The sequence below is a fragment of the Bubalus kerabau genome, chromosome X (genome assembly GCF_029407905.1).
Source record: "Bubalus kerabau isolate K-KA32 ecotype Philippines breed swamp buffalo chromosome X, PCC_UOA_SB_1v2, whole genome shotgun sequence".
NCBI classification, from domain to species: domain Eukaryota; kingdom Metazoa; phylum Chordata; class Mammalia; order Artiodactyla; family Bovidae; genus Bubalus; species Bubalus kerabau.
In genome coordinates, this window is record NC_073647.1 from 140,959,856 (window position 1) to 140,983,159 (window position 23,304).

Genomic DNA, 23,304 nt, shown 5'->3' on the forward strand with positions numbered 1-23,304 from the left:
AAGGACTGAGGCTGAAGCTGAAACACCAATACTTTGGCCACCTGATGCAAAGAACTGACTCATTTGAAAAGACCTTGATGCTGGGAAAGATTGAAGATGGGAGGAAAAGGGGATGACAGAGGATGTGATGGTTGGATGGCATCACCGACTCAATGGACATGAGTTTGAGTAAACTCCGGGAGTTGGTGATGGACAGGGAGGTCTGGCATGCTGCAGTACATGGGGTCACAAAGAGTCGGACACGACTGAGTGACTGAACTAAACTTAACTGAGCCCTGGAAGGGAAGAACTGTGGTCGCTGGTTCATTCCTGGCTCATTCAGAACCCAACATGGCTTCCCTTCTTAAAAGTTTTAAGAGGATGATGACAACATTTTGGAACTAGACAGAGGTGGTGGTTGCACAAAATTATGAAAGTACTCAATCCCACTGAGTTGTACACTTTAAAATGCTTAATATTATATTATGTGAATTTTACCTCAATTAAAAAAGGGAAAAAGGAGGCAAAGCTAGGGGAGAAAAGAACTATGAGACAGAAATGGTCAAGATTTGCAGGCTGTTTAGAAGACAGACTCAACAGGATTTGAGTGCTTCCAGTTAGTTGGCTGGGAAGTAAAATGGAGATTTCTAGTTTGGGAGTCTGAAGAGCTGGCTGTAACCCACAGACTGATTTAATCTCCACTGAGAATAATACAGGACCAAAAAAAGGAATGGGAGCCCAATGAATGTTCGATTTCCTCAAGTTCCCACTTTTTTAACAGAACAATAAAGCAGAAAATCACAGAACACCCTAAATACAGTGTAATTGGATCATATCAAGGCATTGCTAAAATGTCTTTTGATCTCCTTGTAAGCAAAATGGATAAATCAGATGACAGTTCCATGAAGCTGTTCAAAGTAGAATAACTGGACTAAAAATCCATTGGTTAGTGAACTGATAGGCACCTAACAAAAGACCTGCCACAGAGCAGGTTCTCTATGAATCTGCTCAATAGATTCTAAAGACTCCGAAGGATGAGTCAATAGGGACATTCCAGTCCTATTGTGTGAGAATGCTCATTAATAACCCAGAAAAACGATCAAACCAAAAAGTGGATTTATCTGGGACTTCCCTTGTTGTTCAGTGGTTAGGACTTGGCACTCTCACTGCCATGACCCCAGGTTCAATCCCTGGTTGAGAAACTAAGATCCCACAAGCTGTATGCATAGTAAAGACAAAAAAAAAGTAGACTTACTAAATTATGAATGATATAAAGGTAGAGACATTGAATAACAGATTTGAGATTTTTAAAGGTCTTTCGAGATGCCATTCTATGGAATTAATCCTAAATTTTGGGGGAAAGCATTATGCACAAGATGTTTATCATAGTAATATCAATAATAGCACAACCTAAATACCCAACTATGGGGAAATATTTAAGTGATCTCCTGTATAACCACTGGAAGACTATGCAATAACAGTGAAAATTCTTTTATAAAGACTATGAAAAAAAAGAAGAAAGAAAGAGAAAAAAAGACAGTACAATAACAAGAGAAATGCTTAAAATATGAGAAAAAAGAAAGAATCAAATTTATATATACAGCATTTTTCAAGCCTATGCATAGGGAAAAAATACAAAGTGATATATCAAAATGTTAGCAGTGGTTATGTTCGTGTGATGGCACTAGCAATAATTTTCTTTCTACTGTTATACTCTACCTTCAAGATTTTCTTTAACAAGCATAGATTTTTGCAGCAAAAATAATAAACATACAGGAGATCCAGAAACATACACTTTTTAAAAACCAGAGCCATGACCAAAGCTAAATGGATTTTTAATATGAATTAATGTAAAGTTCTAGGATGAGGGTTTAAACAAAATGCCAAGCTTATGACAGGAGCAATAGGGCTTAACGACACTTCTTGTGGGATTTAAAAAAAAAAAAAAAAGACCTAGAAATTAACTGACTGTAAATTCGTTATGAGCCAACAGTGACATGACTGAGGGGAAAAGATAGCCATAATATAAACTTCTGATTTCCAATATAATTTGTATGCAAAACAAAAGCAGTAATAATATTCCCATTGTGCTGTGCGAGTTGGACCATATCTAGAATATTGTGTTCAGCTTTGAACTTGAGCTTTCAAAAAAGATGTTGAAAAGCTGGAGAGCAGCCAGCAGGATGAGGCATCAGAAGCACAGCAGAGAGCAGTGAATCCCACACTCTGGCAGCTTCAGAATCACCCAGAGGGCTTACTAAAACGCAGGTTCTTAGGTCTCCTCCCAGAGTTTCTGATTCTATAGATCTGGGGTGGGGCCGAGAATCTGCATTTTCAGCTAGTTCCTAAGTGAAGTCCATGCTGCTGGCCTGAGGACCATACTTAGAGACCCACTGGCCCTGTGGATAAAAGCACAGACTCTGAAACCAGACTGCCAGGGATTGAGTTCCAGCTCTTCCACCTACTGGCTGTGTGACCTTGAGCAAGCTTGCTTGCCCTCTCTGTGCCACAGTTTTCTCACCTGTAAAATGAAACAACTTGAGCATCCTCATACAGGCATCATGGTTTTGATGTAGTTAATATATATGAAGTATTTACAACATCTACCTGGTATATTAGGCTTATTAATTAAAGAGGAACATGAGAGATGTTCTATCTGATACAGGAAAACATTTAAACATCTTCAAACACTGGAAGGGCTTTCATGTGGAAGGTATATTCCACAGAGCTCCCGGGGACAGATATGAAGTCTAAGGGTAGAAATGCCCAAGAAGGAACCTTCGTATCCATAACAAGAAGGACTATTTTAGAAGCTGGAGCAACAGTGCAGTGAGTGGCCTGGGTGGCTTCTGACTGTCCCAGTACTCACTCAGGGCAGAACTACCGAAAACTCTGGGGGTGAGGCTTGGCCATCTGGGTTTTAACAAGCCCTCCAGGGGGTGCCACAGCAACTCAAGTATGAGAACCAGTGGCATCTAACATTGTCCAAAACAACATTCCCCAAGGCTTTATCTAGAACACCAAAACTCAATTAAAGTAACCTCACTCCAACAAGGTATCAGGTAATTATATGCCTCTGGTAACTATGTGCAGCAAAGCACTGCTGCTGTTGAGTCACTCATCGTGTCTAACTCTGTGACCCCATGGACTGTAGCCGACAGGTTCCTCTGTCCATGGAGAGGGTAGCCATACCCTTCTCCAGGGGATCTTCCCGACCCAGGGATCGAACCCACGTCTCCTGCTTGGCAGGTGGATTCTTTACCACTGAGCCACCTGGGAAGCCCTTGCAACAAACTCCTACTTACACCAAATACTTGCTTTTGTATTTAAAAAGTGTATCACAAAGATAACACTGAACTTGTTCAAAACAAGAAAATCTAAAATCCACAGAGAAAAAAGCAAGGTACTCCTGTCCCATCACCCTCTCAGGAGGGGCTGCTCACTATTAAGTGCCCTGAAGGGACTACAGAGAAGGACAGTGTTCTGAAAAAAAAGCATTAAAGCATCTAAAGGTTAAGAGGGCCCTCAGAGGGAAACACAACAGCCCGGACACACGGAACCTATTTTCCCACCTCTCAGCAGCCAGTGCGGCCAAAGTCCCCCTCCTGCTCAGGACAACAGCTTGGAAGAGACAGCTGAGCACGCTTGGAGAGTCCTTCTCATGCTCCAGGCACTCTTCTAACTACTTTAAGTATATTAACTCCTCATGACAAATCTCTGAGGTAGGTACTGATCTCACCATTTTACAGATGTGAAAACTGAGGGTTGGAAAGGTTAAGTCATTCCACAGCTAATAAGTGGCAAGCATGGGCTCTGAGCCACGGCAGTCTTTCTCTAGAGTCTGAAGGCTTCTGTACCGTACTTTCTGTTGGGGCCAGTGAGGCAGAGAAGGGACAAGTGGGAAGGCCACTACCTTGGCCTGACTGTGCGCATGACAGAGACAGAGAGACACAGAGCCAGAGAGTGTCAGCAAGCTCAAGATGGTAGCCAGTGTGAGCCCGTGATTCAGGCGAGGTGGGGGGAGACCAAAAGATGTTTAAACTGCCATTTTGTCAGTCCCTGTGTGTTCATGGGCAAGCACCGGAGTGGATGCACAAACTGGCGTGACGGCAATCTTAAGCACCTACGCACACAGGCTTGAACCTGTCACAGGCAAGAGCAAGGAGACAGTTTGACAAAAGCCCTTCCCTTCCTTTTCTTCCACAAAGCAATTTAAAAGGAATATGTGAGATGAGGCAGTCGTGAAGGTAGCAAAGGAAAGTGACAGCTGGAGGCAAAGTTGTTGGGGTTGATAAGGAAGGAAGAGCCAAAGGAGCCATGCCCCCCGGCAGCAGGAATGAGGGCTGTGACAGGGGACAAAGGTGGAAGCATGGGCACTCCCCATGTCAGTGCCCTCATTCAGGCTGTGTGGGCTCCGAGATTCCTCCTCTAGACCCACAGAATCGCTCTGTGTCTCCATCATATGAACACTTCTCTCCATCGTCTCGGAATCCCTATCACTGTTGTGCTCTCCTAGAAGGGTGCAAACATCAGCTCATCTCCGAATCTGCAGCTCCGAGTCCAGTACCTGGCCCGCTGTCGGTTCCGGATACATGTGCAGGACTGAATGTACTGAAGTGGTGCTCGCATCCAGATGCAGTGACAGGCGCTGTCACCTTAAGGAGAGGGAGGACAGGAAAAGTCACACCCCAGAGGCTGTCTCCTAGGTGGGAAGCCCCCAGGTGCAGATCCCAAGACAAGGACTAAACGGCAAGGAGTTCATCTGGGACGTGAAAGAGACACCAAACACTACGAGAGGACAGGTGAAGGCCATGAAGAAAGACACACTCCACTGAGCCTATCTCATGGAGCCAGCGGGAGCAAGTGCAGAGCACACTCAAGGGAGGAAGGGGCTGTGGCAACCCCCATCAACCACAGCAATCGTCAGCTCCCCAGTCCGCTGAGCCCTCTGTGGGAGTGGCCTAGCACACTCCAGTGGGAAGACAAAGCTGTCGGGGAAATACAGGTGCTGGCAGGTGAAGTCAGAGAGATGAGCAGTGAAACGGTAATGGCAAGGGCAGAGGGTTCCCCTCCCCCAGCTCACCAGGCCTGGGGTGGTCCTGAAAATCTGCATGTCTAATGAGTCCTCAGTGAGGCTGCTGCTGGTGGTCTAGAAGCACACCCTGAGAATCACTGGGCTTGGATGTGGACAGGACACCCGCATGGGTGGTAAAGACCAGATGTTGTTGTTGCTCTTTAGGCACTAAGTCATGTCTGACTCTCTGCAACTCCACAGACTGTATCCCACTAGGCTCCTCTGTCCATGGGGATTCTCCAGGCAAGAATACTGGACTGGGTTGCCATTTCTTTCTCCAGGAGATCTTCCCGACCCAAGGATCGAACCCACATCTCCTGTTTAGCAGATGGATTCTTTATTGCTAAGCCACCTGGGAAGCCCCAAAAGACTGGATATACCTGGGGCAATTCCAATAACTAGATCTGGGCAGAGACTAAAGATAAAGGAAACCAGATTTACACCCCAAAATATGCCTCTTTGACATAAAAATTATTTTGAGCTGAAGGCAACTAGGCAATTGAGAAGCAACAGATACAAGAAAAGCTCCTGCCCTCCCCCAATTTGCGTAAAAGGAGGAGATAACTTTCTAAAGATGTTCCTCCTGCCGTCTCTACCAGGGAGGACAAAAGGGAATCATTGAGACAACTTGAGACACTGTAGGCCTGAAGACAGCAGCAGAAGACTCCATATAACAGTCTACTAACTAGCCTGTATCTATCATTAGTTTTCCCATGTATTTACAGTCCCACCATCTGCCACTTTTGGAAGGCTAAAATTACTTTCCCTTTTTCCTTCTCTTGTTGTTCAGTCGCTCAGTCGTGTCCAACACTTTACAATCCCATGGACTGCAGCATGTCACGTTTCCCAAGTCCTTCACCTGTTTTTCTTCCTATTTCTCTACAAATGTGTTGTTCTTCATTTTAGGTGACACACAAGCCAGAGTTCTAAGCCACTTCTCTGAGTTACTCATTTTTCTGAGTTTCTTTCACATGTGTATGAGATATACATGTTACTGAACTTTTGCTTGTTTTTCTTGTGTTAATCTATTTTGTTGTTGTTGTTATATGGACCCCAGTTAAGAACTTAGAAGAATGGAAGGAAAGGTTATTTACCCTCCCCAACAGAGACAAAGCCAAAGACGTGAGCTCAACTTCTATTTGGCCCTCTGTAGGAAAACTCTTCCCACTGTGCCCAGAGCATGTGCCTGGGAGTCACATGCTTATGTCGATGGGACCATGAGACAGACTTCCTGGAAACCCGCTGTATCTGCTATGGCTAAAATTAAAGCCATTCACAGCCTCCTGAGAATGCTGCAGTCCTAGGAGTTCCCTCAGGGTCTTTTTCTCAAAGGGTGGTGATCTGGTAAGCAAAAGTTGCAGGGGTAAAGAGCACAAACAAATATCTACAAAGAATCCAGCTTTTGGCTGCAGAACTGAATCCAGCTGGAGGTCAGTCAAGTTCCTCCTGCTCTGACACAGGGCTCACCTGCACAAGCCTGGTTCCCGCCTCCAGAGCAGCCAAAGGTAGCGCTATATCCCTTCCTGCAGGCCTCACAAACATTATGTAGTGGGGTGACCTTGCGATTCTCCTACTCTGTTTTGGAAAAGGCAAATCTTCTAGAAGACGCCCCCGAAGTAATTTGTTTCATCTTACACTCATTCAATAGCTATGACAGCTGGAAAAAATTAGCAGGCCTCCAGTCCTTTGCTGCTTGTTTATAATAAGAGCATATGCTTGCAGGGAACATAGAATCCTAAACAAAAATTGGTTTTATTTGACCAGACTAAATTTCCATTTTGAAACCTATGCTGTTGGTTTCACAAAACAAAACCACTCGTGATCTCCTGGGTGGAAAGGCAGGGAGACTGAGATAACAAACCCATCCTTCATTCACAGAAGCAGAGGTTACACTCCCTTACATAACCCGCACACCTCACTCCTTGTTTCTCTTTTACAGTGATCACCCTTAGGAAACAGCACACAAAGCCGCAGCCCCACACTTCTGTTCTGAGACTGGAGTAACCAGCACAAAAGCCAAGGTGTTAGGCATCTGGACCCTCCCTGCTCAGGAGGCAGGTCACTGGGGAATGCTAAGGTCAACATCCCTTAGGAGGCACTGTAATTAGTTGCAGACCAGAGCCTGATTGTGAAGGAAAGAAAAGCTTCTCCCCATCACAAATCAGAACATTTTTCCAGCTTTCCCAATGGGTTGCCAAGTGACTCAGCACTGGCCCAGTGTGGGCACTATTATTGATGAGAAATCTTCCGCCTGGGTGATATACTGCATACAACACATGCCCAAAGAACAGTGCCAAGTCATACCAGGAAGAGCAGGCGAATTATTCACCTCCACTTCAGATGCAGGCAAATCCTGTCTTAATGCAGGGGCTACTCAGTATCAGAAAGACAAAGCCCCTAAGATAGTCAGAGATTTCCATCTAAGATTCAAGGCATGATTAGGTAGAGCCTCTTCTTTCTTGTTGACTATTAAAAGGCAATCAAATTGAGGACAGCATAGCAAAAAGACAAGAAAAAGAATACTTTTTCAAAAACAACCCCAAAGCAGAAAGCTGCATAAAAGCCTTCAGCTTCCTAAATGTTGTCTTTATGAGTTCTACGAGCTCCACCCAGAGGTCACTGCCAGATCTGCAGGTTCACTTAATTTAGAAAAGAAAATCTCATCTTCTGGGGTCCAGAGCCAGACCTGCCTTGGAAAACTGCTGGAAATTCTTAGACAATGTTCCTTCTTTCTTGCCTTTAATTAAAGGAACTGCTCTGAGCTCTGAAATTCAAGATATGCTCCAGGAGCCTCGTGTCATCCAACAGGACAACTATCTTTGATATTTGCACCTGTCGAGGAACTAGTGTGAGTTCCTGCCAGGCTGAACTCAGCTCAAAGACAGCAGAGTGTTCAAAGAGTACTTTCAGAACAAAAGGTGAGGGTTCTCCTTGAAATAAAATATAAGACTGGAGAGCAACTCAAAGGATGAACAAGAATGTGTCTAATATTAGAAGGAATGAGAATAATCCTCCTTCAAGAAGGACCCATGACTACTTGCCCAGAGGGCCCAACTATAAGGCAACCACTCCCTTACACAACCCCAGAGACAACCCACAAGGCAATCACCAGCCATACTTTTCAAAGAACTGATTGCGGTCCCCAGAGCATTCCCTTGGTATCTAGCCATTCATAACCCACACACCTCACTCCAACCCACCCTCCACACCAGTGACTCTCAGTCCACAGTGGTTCAGGCTAGGATCAAGAGCTCCCACTGTGCTGTGCTCTCAACTGCCCAGTGTAAGACATGCTCTGTTTCAGATATCATAAGCTAGCCCAGCAACTAAATGAAGTCTTCAAACGACGACATGTTGGTGCAAAAAGTTTCATCAACCATCTGGAGAGCTTCTCATCACAGCCTGCATGCTCCTCCTGCCTTCATCAGCATATGCCTAACCTGACTTCCACCCACTCCAGTGTTCTTGCCTGGAGAATCCCAGGGACGGGGGAGGCTGGTGGGCTGCCGTCTATGGGGTCACACAGAGTCGGACACAACTGAAGTGACTTAGCAGCAACCTGACTTCAGACAGATGTGACAGGTTCTCAAACGGGAAAAAACAATCAAACTCGCCCTCTGTCTTCCTCTAATACCACTGCCCCCCCTCCTCCCCCAGCAAGTTCTTTCTTCACTATAAACACTGAACAGGCTTTTCATGTCTATTGACAAAAATATCTATGGCAATGTTTATTCATCTTAGGAGTATTAAAGCTCTAGAAAATATCTGTGCTAAACCTCAGCACATTCTCATTTCAACAAGGCTAAGCATTCCCAGAATGTTACCCTCTTATTTTGTTAAATAAACTTTATTATGTAGAGTAGTTTTAGTTCAGTTCAGTCACTCAGTTGTGTCTGACTCTTTGCAACCCCACGGACTGCAGCACGCCAGGCTTCCCTGTCCATCACCAACTCCTGGAGCTTGCTCAAACTCATATCCATTGAGTCAGTGATGCCATCCAACCATCTTATCCTCTGCCGTCCCCTTCTCCTGCTGCCTTCAATCTTTCCCAGCATCAGGGTCTTTTCTAAGGAGTCAGTTCTTCGCATCAGGTGGCCAAAGTATTGGAGCTTCGGCTTCAGCATCAGTCCTTCCAATGAATATTCAAGACTGATTTCCTTTAGGATTGACTAGTTTGATCTCCTTGAAGTCCAAGGAATAGTTTTAGGGTCATAGCAAAATTGAGCAGAAAGTACAGAGTTCCGACATAGTGGCCAGCCAGTACATACGCACAACCTCCCCCATTATCAATATCCCCACCAGAGTAGGACATCCATTGCAATTGATGAACCTGCATTGACACATCGTTATCACCCAGAGTTCACAGTTTACATTATAGTTCATTCTCAGGGCCGCACATTCTATGGGTTTGGACAGATGTACACTCATATGTAACTATCATTATGGCATCATACAGAGTCTCTTCCCTGCTCTGAAAACCCTTTTCCCCTTTGTCCCTTGACCATAACGCAAAAAAATTTTTTGCTCAGCATGACTCAGTATGACTCTAAGCAGTGTTCCTGAGGCCTGCCAAAGGATGAGAATCACCAGGGAGACTGGTTACAATCACAAATGTTCAGACTGCACCCTCAATCCACTGCATCAGACCTTGCTAGGGAGGGGCCTGGAAAGTTATAGATGGTCCATGGACCTAAAGAAGAAATGCTCCTAAGTGCAGTCTCCAAGCAGAAGAGCAGCACCTGTTAAGAATATTGCAGGCATTTCCTACCCATGTGAGCTCCAGCTCCATCAGAATACTTAGAATTCAAGATGGGCCCCATTCTTTATTTTCAAACAGCCAGGCTGCTGCTACTTTTCTCACTTATTCCTTTATCTTGCTACATGGTACCAGAAAGTTTTACAAGGGCAAGCAAGTGTCTGCTTCTATTAGGAAACATGTTTGTATTCCTACACAATGGTCTACCATTTATAAGCACGCTATTTGGATCATTTGCAGGAAGTAGCTCTGCTTGGTTACAGTAAAGTATCTGCCTGAGGACACGAGCGCACGTGGTGCATGGAGCAGAAGGACACACAGCCAGTATGGGTTTTTCTTCTTTGTGCCTTGAGGGTTCTTCTGCAAGCTGCTCCCCCTGGCTCCCCACTGCTCTGCATTCTGCCATAGCCAATGATGGTTTAATGGCAAAATTCACTGGGCAGCAAGCCATGTGGCTCTTACAGCCGGCAATTAGGAGAGAAGGAAAGGTTGAATGACAAGGTGTTTGAAAATGCAGTTTGAGTAAGTCAGATCTTATTTTCTCTTACCTCCTGGTAATAAAATCTCCATATTCATCCCAAAACAGATACCTGACTCTGGGGTCATTCGGAGTCAATGGCTCAGTCAATATAAAAATCCACCACACAGTCGATGGGGAGCATGAAAATCCATTAAACCAAAAGTCATATTTTTTTTTCATCCAAAGGAATCCTTACCTTTTCTTTGGCTTTCCTTTTTGTCCCTGCATCCATCCACTCATTTTCTTTCTCCAGCATGTCAATAAAGGCCCATCGAACACCCTCAATCAATTCCTCCATCTATAAGAAAATACCCAAAGAAGCAGGTCAAAACCAAGAAGCCTCAGACAAGGTTTTCTGGGCCACAATAAACAGTCCAATGCTAAACACAGTGGGAAAGAAGCTCCCTTCAGATCCACTACATGCTCTGGCAGAATTTCTTCTTTCAGGGAAATGCCTTTTTTCCCAACTGCTAGAAGAAAACTAACCATTTCTTCCCTTAAGAGCAATGTGATGGCCTGGTCGTAAAAGGATTATATGGGAAAAGGAATTCACCATAGGTTGGGATTAATAACTTACCTGTAGCTACTAAAGGAGTCCACCCTTATCAAGGATGCAACTAATTTCAGTAAGTTAATAAGAATTTTGGGGAAACAAGCATGGGCTCTGTATTTCAGACCAGTATCACAGAAGAAAGTGAGTGAACCATTGAAAGATATACTGTTAACAGAGAAATAGGTGCGAGAGCCAGCACACTAAAGGATACTTCTCAACATAAATCAGACGTCAGGACCCCAGTTCTCTCCACGTTAGTGCCAGGGGTTAAACCAAATGCTTGGCTGTTCTCTGTCCTCTTCCTACTCCCCTTCTCGTCTCTGACAGCTCTGAAAAGTCTTCTGTTATTTCAAGTCGAAAATGGTAGGTCTAAAGGGGGCTGCTACAGAAATGCTGTCTTCTGAAAGACTTGTTTCAAAGTGTTCCAAGGGTTCTACCACACCCACATTGATGATGTGTTTGCCCTGGCTTTTCTTCCAGCATTTGTGGGTCAACAGAGAAGACTGGGACAGAGGTGCTAACATTTAACTTCAGCGGCCCACATGGAGCAGTCTGGGGAGGCCCTGCCTGTCTATGGGTACAAATCAACCATAATTTCACTTTCCTACAAAGATGCTTCAGTTTTCCTAATAGGATACTCAAGAAAGAATAAAATACTCGGTTTGGCACCAGAATGAAAATTTTCATTTGCGACTATGGAGTTGTAAATCCATTTTTAGCACTAATTCTAGAAATAAAGAAGTTTAGATGTTTCCGTGGTTCTATAATGAATTGTCAGCACGGAGCTCAAAATAATTTTTTTCTGTTTAATAAGTTTTCAGCTATGTTTTCAGTTCAATAACAGTTGTAAGGGAACGAGAGCTGGAAATCAGTGGGCTGGGTTCCACCATATGTAAATAAGAACAAACAGCAGATGGAGGGGGGTACTTCACAGCTATTTCTTCCCAACTTAGTAAAAACATTAAAAGAAAAGAAATCTCAACTTGAGATTGGGGCACGATGAACACATGAAATGACAGAACAGCAAAGGTCCTTTAAAATCATTAAGTCACTCGTTCTCACTGGGATCTTGGGAAGGGAAGGTGGACTGGGAGGGGTTTAAAGAATGCTGATGTCATTGCTGCAGAGTGAGACCTGAGCACTGGGAGGTTCAACATCCCACCCCCCCAGGTGATTCTAATGTGTAACCAGGATGAAGACTCACTGGTGTAGAAGAAGCCACTTAGGCTACAGATGAGGAAGTTAGGAGTCAAAAGAGCCCATGATCTCTTCCACTCAGCTCTTCCAGCTAGGAAGGGTCAGAGCCAGGACCTGACCTCAGAGGTAAAGACAGTATTGAGGCCAGGAACTCCTAAATCAGAGGAAATGTTCCTCATAAATCAGAGGAAAACGTCAGAAAGGTAGAAGAAAACCAAGAGACATGCAGCAGTGGCCATTTCAAACCGAAAACCCACAGAAGGAGGATGCTGAAACAACAAGGAAATCTTCAGGGACTAGATCTTTTGACTCTGCAGTCACCAGCACCCCTAAGTCTTTATGACATCACTGCAGGGGAGCAAAATTTGCCCCCTAAAATATGCCTCTTTCCCATAGCAATTGTTTTAAGCTGGTTATTTTTGGAGGAACAGAAGACAGAGGGGATCTGAAAACCAAATAGCAGTTGCCCTTTTGAAGAAATATCTATTCATTTGTAAGGGAAATCTCCATTTGTAAGGGTGTCTCCCTCTCTGTACCTGGCAGAGGAGGATGACTGAATCTCCAGAAGGTCTTATCAATGGAGAAGTCATAGGCTTAAATCTGCATCACAATCACCCTCCTTTACAGCACTTTTCCCAGTGTTGTCCCATAACTGACAATCCTCAGTCCCAATGTCTTGTCTGTCCCTGAAGATTTAAGGTAAGGCTATGGCCATTTTGGCAAGTTGCTCAGTTTTCCCAGGTCTCTCCCATGTTGCTTCCCTTGTGGCTCAGCGGTAAAGAATCTGCCTGCAATGCGGGAGACCTGGGTTCGATCCCTGGGTTGGGAAGATCCCCCAAAGAAGGGAAAGGCTACCCACTCCAGTATTCTGGCCTGGAGAATTCCATAAACTGTATAGTCCATGGGGTTGCAAAGAGCCGGACACCACTGAGCGACTTTCAATTCCCATGTATACACATTATCTAACTTTGTTTCATTTTCTACTGTTATTCTCTCTTAGGGGACTGGAATGCAAAAGTAGGAAGTCAAGAGATACCTGGAATAACAGGCAAGTTTGGCCTTGGAGTACAAAATCAAGCAGGAAAAAGGCTAATAGAGTTTTGCCAAAAGAACGCACTGGTCATAGCAAACACCCTCTTCCAACAACACAAGAGAAGACTCTACACGTGAACATCACCAGATGGTCAATACTGAAATCACACTGACTATATATTGTTGGCATCTGAAGGTGGAGAAACTCTGTATAGTCAGCAAAACCAGGACCGGGAGCTGACTCTGGCTCAGATAATGAACTGATTATTGCAAAATTCAGACTTAAATTGAAGAAAGTAGGGAGAAGCACTAGGCCATTCATGTATGACCTAATCCCTTATGATAATACAGTGGAAGTGACAAATAGATTCCAGGAATTAGATCTGATAGAGTGCCTGAAGAACTATGGATGGAGGTTCATAACATTGTACAAGAGGTGGTGATCAAAATCATCTCCAAGAAAAAGAAATGCAAAAAGGCAAAATGGTTGTCTGAGAAGACCTTACAAATAGCTGAGAAAAGAAGTGAAAGGCAAAGGAGAAAAGGAAAGATATACTCATCTGAATGCAGAGTTCCAAAGAACAGCAAGGAGAGATAAGAAAGCCTTCTTAAGTGAACAATGCAAAGAAATGGAGGAAAATAATAGAATGGGAAAGACTAGAGATCTCTTCAAGAAAATTAGAGACACCAAGGGAACATTTCATGCAAAGATGGCCTCGATAAAGGACAGAAATGGTATGGACCTAACGGAAGCAGAAGATATTAAGAAGAGGTGGCAAGAATACACAGAAGAAATATACAAAAAAGATCTTAATGACCCAGATGACCACAATGGTGTGATTACTTATCTAGAGCCAGACATCCTGGAATGTGAACTCAAGTGGGCCTTAGGAAGCATTGCTATGAACAAAGCTAGTGGAAGTGATGGAATTCCAACTGAGTTATTTCAAACCCTAAAAGATGATGCTATGAAAGTGCTGCATTTTATATATGCCAGCAAATTTGGAAAACTTAGCAGTGGCCACAGGACTGGAAAAGGTCAGTTTTCATTCCAATCCCAAAGAAAGGCAATGCCAAAGAATGCTCAAACTACCACACAATTGCGCTCATTTCACATGCTAGCAAGGTAACACTCAAAATTCTTCAATCTAGGCTTCAACAGTAAGTGAATCAAGAACTTCCAGATGTACAAGCTGGGTTTAGAAAAGGCAGAAAAAACAGAGATCAAATTGCCAACATCCACTGGATCATCAAAAAGCAAGGGAATTCCAGAAAAATATCTACTTCTGTTTCATTGACTACACTAAAGCCTTTGACTGTGTGGATCACACTATGTGGAAAATTCTTAGAGTTGAGAATACCAGACTCCCTTACCTACCTCCTGAGAAACCTATATGCAGGTCAAGAAGCAACAGTTAGAACCAGACCTGGAACAACGGACTGGTTCCAAGTTGGGAAAGGAGTACGTCAAGGCTGTATATTGTCACCCTGCTTATTTAACTTATATGTAGAGGACATCATGCGAAATGCTGGACTGCATAAAGCACAAGCTGGACTCAAGATTGCCGGGAGAAATATCAACAATCTCAGATATGCAGATAACACCGCCCTTATGGCAGGAAGCAAAGAGGAATGAAAGAGCCTCTTGATGAAGGTGAAAGAGGAGAGTGAAAAAGCTGGCTTAAAACTCAACATTAAAAAACTAAGATCATGGCATCCAGTCCCATCACTTCATGGCAAATAAATGGGTTAAAAGGAAACAGTGACAGACTTTATTTTCTTGGGCTCTAAAATCACTGTGGATCGTGAATGCAGCCATGAAATTAAAAGACACTTGCTCCTTGGAAGAAAAGCTATGAAAAACCTAGACAGTGTGTTAAAAAGCAGAGACATCACTTTGCCAACAAAGGTCTGTCTAGTCAAAGCTATGGTTTTTCCAGTAGTCATATACGGATGTCAGAGTTGGACCATAAAGAAGGCTGAGCACTAAAGAACTGATGCTTTTGAACTGTGGTGCTGGAGAAGACTCTTAAGAGTCCTTTGGACAGAAAGATTAAACCAGTCATACCTGAAGGAAATCAAACCTGAATATTCATTGGAAGGACTGGTGCCCGAAGCTCCAATACTTTGGCCACCTGATGCAAAGAGCCAACTCATTAGAAAATACCTGGATGCTGGGAAAGATTGAGGGAAAGCAGAGAAGTGGTTGGCAAAGTATGAGATGGTTATATAGCATCACTGACTCAGTAGACATGAGTTTGAGCAAACTCCAGGAGATTGTGAAGGACAGGGAAGCCTGGTGTGCTGCAGTTCATGGGGTTGCCAAGAGTCAGGCATGACCTAGCAACTAAACAACAACATCACGGTGTCCTTCAGTAGGTGACTGGATAAACAAACTGTGGTACATCTAGAATATGGAACATTTTTCATTGCTAAAAAGAAATGAGCTATCAACCCATGGGAAGGCATGGAGGAAGCCTAAGTACATATTACTAGAAAGTGAAAGTGAAGTTGCTCAGTCGTGTCTGACTCTTTGTGACCCCATGGACTGTACCCCACCACGCTCCTCCGTCCATGGGATTCTCCAGGCAAGACTGGAGTGGGTTGCCATTTCCTTCTCCAGGGGATCTTCCTGATCCAGGGATCAAACCCAGGTCTCCCACATTGCAGGCAGACGCTTTAACCTCTGAGCCACCAGGGAAGCTCCTTAGTAATATATGTTCAGGTGGTGGAGGGAAAGACGAACCATTCAGGATGGGGTGGGACCTGCTCATGTCTGACCAGCTACCAAACACTACTGCCTCCCTTCACATGCAGTTTCTGCCATTAACATCACTCACTTTTTTCCTAAACCAAAGGTGAACTCACACTGACACATCACCCAAGGTATTCACATATTACTAAGTGAACCTTAAATGCATATTGCTAAGTGAAAGAAACCAATCTGAAAAGGCTATATACTGTATGATTTCAATGATATCACATTCCAGAAAAGGCAAAACTATGGAGGCAAAAAAAAAAAAAAAAAAAGGTCAGTGGTTGCAGGGTAGGTGTAGAGAGAGAGAAAGAGGCAGAGCACAGAGAATTTTTAGGGCAGTGAGAATATTGTATGGTATTAGAATGATAGACTCAGGTCAAAATACATTTATTCAAACCCACAGAATGTTTAACACCAAGAGTGAACTCTGCTAAGTCACTTCAGTCGTGTCCGACTCTGTGAGACCGCATAGACAGAGGCCCACCAGGCTCTGCCATCCCTGGGATTCTCTAGGCAAGAACACTGGAGTGGGTTGCCATTTCCTTCTCCAATGCATGAAAGTGAAAAGTGAAAGTGAAGTCGCTCAGTCGTGTCCGACTCTTCGCGACCCCATGGACTGCAGCCCACCAGGCTCCTCTGTCCATGGGATTTTCCAGACAAGAGTACTGGAGTGGGGTGCCATTGCCTTCTCCAAGAGTGAACTCTAAGGTAAACTATATACCTTGGGTGATGTGTCAGTGTAAGTTCACCTTTGGTTTAGGAAAAAAGTGAGTGATGTTAATGGCAGAAACTGCATGTGAAGGGAGGCAGGAGTGTTTGGTAGCTGGTCAGACATGAGCAGGTCCCACCCCATCCTGAATGGTTCATCTTTCCCTCCACCACCTGAACACTGGTGGTCAGAGCACGTTCAGAAAGCCTCCGTTTTGAGGCCAAGGATCATCACTAGGTTTCCAGCCATATCAGCACCAAGCAAGACAAAACCACCAGCAGAGGTTGGTGACGGGCACCAAGACCTAAAAGGCGACTCACAGTAACCCAGGGCTCATTTTGTCATATTCATAACAAATTAGCATGGCAGTTTTTGCCCCTGCCCCCATGGGTTTTGCTTCAGTGCTTATGGATAAGTGTCTGCACATTAGGAGAAAGGTCAAATAACCTAAAGCCGTCAAACAACCTGTCTGTCAAATGATGCAGCACACACCTAATGCCACCTCATTTCATGTCTGCTTCTGGTTTCCAGGTAGCCCACTATCCTTTCAGAGCATACTTTCACTCTACCTAATAACACTCTTACTACTTAAAGCTGCTCAATGCCTCTTGACTGAAAGTTTTCCCTTGAGAAGGGCAAGAACCAAGGAAATCACGGTTCTGCAAAATCTCTACACATTCCTCTCAATTTCATTGTTGATGGAGAGACTATGCCATCTCAAAATATGTCTCCTTGGCTTATGGATTATCTTGAATTGATTATTGATTACTTTTAAGAAACCGCACACAAAATAAGCTGCAAAGAACAAGAGGTTACCCTCTTGGAAGAAACATTTGCATTTATAAGGGCAATTTTCATCTGTAAGGGTGTCTCCCTTAGGGCTTCCCTTGTAGCTGAGTTGGTAAAGAATCTGCCTGCAGTGCAGAAGACCCGGGTTCGATACCTGGGTCGGGAAGATCCCCTCGAGAAGGAAATGGCAACCCACTCCAGTATCCTTGTCTGGAAAATCTCACAGAGAAGCCTGGTGGGCTGCGGTCCATAGGGTCGCAAAGAGTCGGACAAGACTGAGAGAGTAACACACACCACACACACTCCCTTAATCAGGAAGAGCAAGTTGACTAAATCTCTAGAAACTCATATCAATGGAGAAGGCACGAAGTTATTAAGCCTGCATAACAACCATACCTTTGTTTACTGTGCTTTTCCCAATAAATTTCCTTAACTGTCCCCCACCCCACCCCCAACTCCCAAACATCTTCTTCAGTCTTCAGCTGAAAATAGTATTTAAGGTGATGGTTTGGGTCATTTTGGAGAGTTACTCAGTTTCACTGGCTCTCTTTCATGTACAGGATATACACAGGTTATTAAACTTCTATTTTTCTCCTATTAGTGTCTTTTTATGATAGGGAGGTCTCAGCCAAGAACCTGGAAGGATAAAGGGGGAAAAAAATTTCCTCCCCAAGCTATAAACTTAAAACTACTCTAAAAAATTAAGTCCTTTTAAAAATGCAAAATACACACACACACACACACGGTGGAAAGGATTTGGTGAAGAGGAAAAGGTTGAAAATATGGGAGAGAAAAAACGACATGTATGGTCCCTGAGAAGGCAAAAAGGGATGGGATCTGGAGAATATATGAAAGGATTCCCCTTAGACATGAGACAGGATTATGAGAGCAAAGAAAGATAAAATGATAGACAGGAATGCAGAAGAATATATAGATGAGATGATGGAAGATCAAGAGTCCTAGTAGAATGGCATGTCTTTTCTCCATGAAATAGGAACAAGATCTTCTGCTAAAAATGGAGTTCTCTAAAAAGTTTGTTTTTTTCACACAGGGCTATATGCATCCTGGCAGCATGAACATACTGGTAGGAAGAGGGATATTCACAGATAAGGACAAGAGGGCAATGAAAGATTTCCTGTCAATATGCTATCCAACATGCAGCCATAGTAGAAAGCCCCTAAATAATTAAAAGCTGAGTATATCCTTATCTGGAGTAAGGAGTACAAAAGCTAATCTGCTTCCATTACAGTTTAAAATTAGTTAATCAAATAAAACAAAACAAGCATGATCCAAGTCAAGACATCTTGGCATATATATATATATATATATATATATATATATATATATATAATGGAATTAGGGGATTTCCATGGTGAATCTTAAAGTCATTTTGCCTCTCTTCTTCTTGGAGCATTTTTATGAAACATGTACAAATTATTAAAATATGCTGAGTGGTTCCAAATATTTCTCTTTAAGCACCTTGGTTTCTTAGGACCCTCCCTGGCCATTCCTGGGTGTTAACCATGGGTTTCATAATCATTAACATTTTAAGCATTTTGCATAGGTTTTCAAAGCTCTGTACCTTGCTGATTGGCATCCCACATGGAAATAAAGTGGTAAAAAGATATCAGGTATTGCTGGGATGAAGAATGACAAATAGTTGACACCTATGCATCTTCCTTCTTCCTCTTCCTTTCCTTCTCATACCCACCCACTCCCCTTACCACCTCTGTCTTCCCTAAAGCCATGCTTTGATAACTCAATCTTTCTATGGTCCTCTTACAGATGTAAAAACCCAAGTACAGTTGGCCCTCTATATCTGCAAGTTCTGCATCCACGGATTCAACCAAGCCCAGATTGAAAATATTTGGGAAAAAAAAATTCCACAAAGTTCCAAGAAGCAAACTTGAATCTGTGGCCTGCCAACAACTATTTATATAGCATTTATATTGTACTAGGTATTATAAGTAATCTAGAGATGATTTAAAGTATCTGGGAGGGTGTGCATAGGTTATATGCAAATATTACACCATTTTCTGTAAGGGACTTGAGCATCACAGATTTTGGTATCTGCCAGGACTCCTGGAACTAATCCCCATGGATACCAAGAGAAACTGTAATCAATTTCCTCTTGTCTTTCCCTGTGAGCCTCAGTTGTTCTCTGTCCTAGTCTTGAGATGTCTCATCATAGTTAAGCAACTCTTTTTTTGCACACTCTACAGATATATTGTACAATGTTTTCTAAGAAATGGTGCTGAACTGCCCCAGCAGACTTTAAGAACAAGGGAAATCTTTGAAGGTTATTAATGTCATTGGTTGGCACATCAATGCAAATAAGAAAAATAATTATTTTACTATGCTGGAACTAGGAAGATAAATAACTGAACACTTCTGATTTTTAACTTTAGACTACTCTACAGCATCACATAATAACATCGTCTTCAGTCAAGTCATGTTCCCTGAGGCAGCAAAAGCCTGATGTAATTTTTAAATAAGAAAAAAAAGACAGGAATAGTATTTCTTCACCAAACCTTGACCTAATGCCCCAACCAGCCAGCATAAAACATTAACAGGAATCACTTAAAGTAGAAGTCATAAGGTGAACTTATCCATAGAAAATATTATTTAGAGTTAAAAATCAAAATATAACATATAAAAATTAAATGTTATTATGTTAAAATTGGCCAAATTCAGCATGAGAGCCCTCCAGGGAAAGCAGCATTTTGTTAAGCATCTACTTATTTCAGATTTTATGGACCCACACTGAAAAAATACAGTTTATTTGGTCAGCATACCAAGCAGTTTTTAGTTCTTTCCCTCAACCAATGTTATTTAAAAGTGGGATCCCCTTTTCATTCTCTGCATGCCAAGATTTTGCTGTAGTGTTCTACATCAGACACCAGACACTGTTATGTCCCATATGCATATACATACACCTGTTACCCTTCCAGCAAAGGTTTTTGAAAATGAGATTCTCCTATCTTAGTGCATTAAAATTGTCTCAGGGACTTCCCTGGTGGTCCAGTGGCCGAGAATCTGCCTTGTAATGCAGGGGACATGGGTTCAGTCCCTGGTAAGGGAACTAAGATCCTACATGGGAACTAAGATCCCACATGCCACAGAGCAACTAAGCTCACACGCTACAACTACTGAGCCCATGTGATCTGGAGCCCATGTGCCACAGCTACTGAGCCACAAGGAGAGAGTCCATTGACCACAACAAAAGATCCCACATGCTGCAACTATGATTCGATGTAGCCAAATACATTTTTTAAAAAATAAAAATTGTCACTTGCTCTTCTGACTTCTCCTTATCCTCTCTCCCCTCACATGGAAATAAGAACTTGGTGCTCTATATAAATGAGTCCAGATGATTCTATTAATGCTTTTAAAGGGATATATGCTAACACTGCTTTGAGAAGAGGTGAAATCAAACAAGACCCTGCAGGGCCTTCCTGGTGACAGACCCCTCTGTGTCCCCTACTTCTTATTTGGAAAAAAACTTTAGCTTTGCCAGCCTTTCCTGAGTTATAAATAGCAGATTTGATCAGTTAAATAATTAGAGAAGTGAGAGAATGCAGAAACAAATGCAAAGCAATCAAGCAAAAAGTAATGACTACTTATACAACAGTTTAGTCAAAAACCCGAATCAGACTCCTAGTTTCTTCTCAAGGGATATAGATTAATAGTCTGGTGCATATCTTTGAGCTGGTTTACAGAAACAGGACCCACCAGATGGAAAGTGCCAAGCACAAGCATGTAGCCCCCAGACGGGCAGGAACCAGAAGACTGATGCTTAAGATTCTCAAAACATCACCTTGCCACCTCATCAACAACCAATCAGAAGAATGTCTGCAAGCTGATCATGCACCTTGCAATCCTCACCCCTAATGTTGCATTTAAAAACCCTTGCCTGAAAGCCATCGAGTTCAGGTCTTCTGACTGCCCATTCCCCTTGCTTGGCCTTTCAAATAATGCTATACTTCCCTTCACCACAACTCAGCGTCTGGAGATTGACTTGACTGCACATTGAGTTCAGCTCAGTAACAGAAGAGGTCAGCCAGCCCACTGTCAGTTGTGGTCTCCTTCAAAGCTTTGTCTCTGGTGACAAAGACATCCTACACGGCCAACACAGGTCCTGCCCCATACCAATGAATCCCAAACGCTTAAACCCACACTTTCAGATCCTTCTCTGAGTTCCTATTAGGTTTATAATCAGAACAACATAGGTATGGGTTTAACAGCCTATATTTATTTGATCTCCCCAACAAATCCATAAGCTTTGAAAACAAGAATCATGATTTAGATCAAATGAGATCATGGATATGTAAGCCAATGAAAAAGTGTGGAAGGGGAGCAGAATTTCCCACCCCAAAACTTACCTCTTTGGCATGCGGATTATTTTACATTTTAGGCTAATTATTTTTAAGAAATAGCAGATGAGAAAAAACAGAGAAGTTACCCTTTTGTAAGGGATATTTACATTTATAAGGGAAATCTGCATTTGAAAGGGTATCTCTCTCTCTGTACCAGGAAGATGTCATGGTGAAATCTCTAGAAAGTCTTATCAATGGAGAAACAAAACCTTAAATCTGTATTTACCCTCACCCTTGTTTACCATGCTCTGCCTGGTAATCTCCCATAACTGGCTTCCCTCCCCTACAAAACATCTTTTGACTTAGCTGGAAACGGTATTTAAGGTGATGAATTGGGCCATTGTAGGCAGGAGGTGCAGGAGACGTGGGTTCAATTCCTGTCTGGAGAAGACCCCCCTGGAGAGGGCATGGCAACCCACTCTAGTATTCTTGCCTGGAGAATCCCACGGACAGAAGAGCCTGGCAGGCTACAGTCCATAAGGTCATACAGAGTTGGACACGAATGAAGCAACTGAGCATACAGCACAGGGAGTTACTCGGTTTTCCTGAGTCTTGCTCATATACATGGGAGGTATCCAAGTCTCAAAAATCTAAAGTCTGTCACTAAGTAGTGTGTAACTCTCTGCAACCCCATGGACTGTAGCCCACCAGGCCCCTCTGTCCATGGGAGTTCCCAGACAAGAATACTGTAGTGGGTTACCATGCCCTCCGCCAGGGTATTCTCCCAACCCAGGAGTCGAACCTGTGTCTCCTGCATTACAGGTGGATCCTTTACTGCTGAGCTACCAGGGAAACTCCAAACAGAAGGGATACATGTTGTTAAATTTCTGTTTTTCTCTTGTTAATCTGTCTTTTTATTACAGAGGGGTCTTGGCCAAGAACCTAGGAGGATAAAGGGAAAAAATTCTTTTCTTCCCCTACAGTGTTCTGCAAATTTAAACTTCTTAGTTTTATGATTTCACATCTTACATGATATGATTTCTCACGATATAATTTCACATCTCATAAGATACATAAAGCAGATGTTCAATAAATAGAAGTTGATTTATGTTTTTAAAACCTCCAGTGGGTACCCAGCAAAGAAGTGAAATTTAATCAAATATCTTTTATACACACTAATGTGTAACAGTTATTCCAGCAGTTATTTGAAATATAAACTTTAGTGGGACTCAAATGACTCAGTTAGTCCAGTCCATTCTGAGGTTGATGGTGCCAATGTGGTATAGAACAGATGGCTAAGAATGGTTTTATATATATATATATTTACATACATATATATTATATATCTGATACAAACAGCTATAGGCTGATAGAGTTCTTAAAGAAGAAAAGAATCTTCAAAGTTGACTGTATTCATTAATCCTAAAATAATGTAATTTCAATGAAATTCTTAAAACAAAAGCATAATGTTGAGATTTTCATTTTTCATATATTCAGAAATTATAAGTAATATCTTAATAAAACATAAGATTAAAAAGTCTCCAGTTTCCCCATTGGTGTAGAGCAGGACATGGTTCCTTAAGTTGTAACCACTTGACTAGTGAATGCAAAGAACAAAAAT

The 23,304-nt window shown here is 42.8% G+C and overlaps 1 protein-coding gene across 5 annotated transcripts in view; it reads right to left on the minus strand.

Moving 5' to 3' along the window:
• Positions 1-23,304, minus strand: part of PHEX (phosphate regulating endopeptidase X-linked) — a 227,582-nt gene that overhangs the window by 99,104 nt on the left and 105,174 nt on the right. For all 5 annotated transcript variants that reach the window (XM_055565587.1, XM_055565586.1, XM_055565589.1 and 2 more), the window contains exon 13: positions 10,526-10,627. In XM_055565587.1, the coding sequence (XP_055421562.1) occupies positions 10,526-10,627 (102 nt within the window). The remainder of the gene's footprint in view (positions 1-10,525; positions 10,628-23,304) is intronic.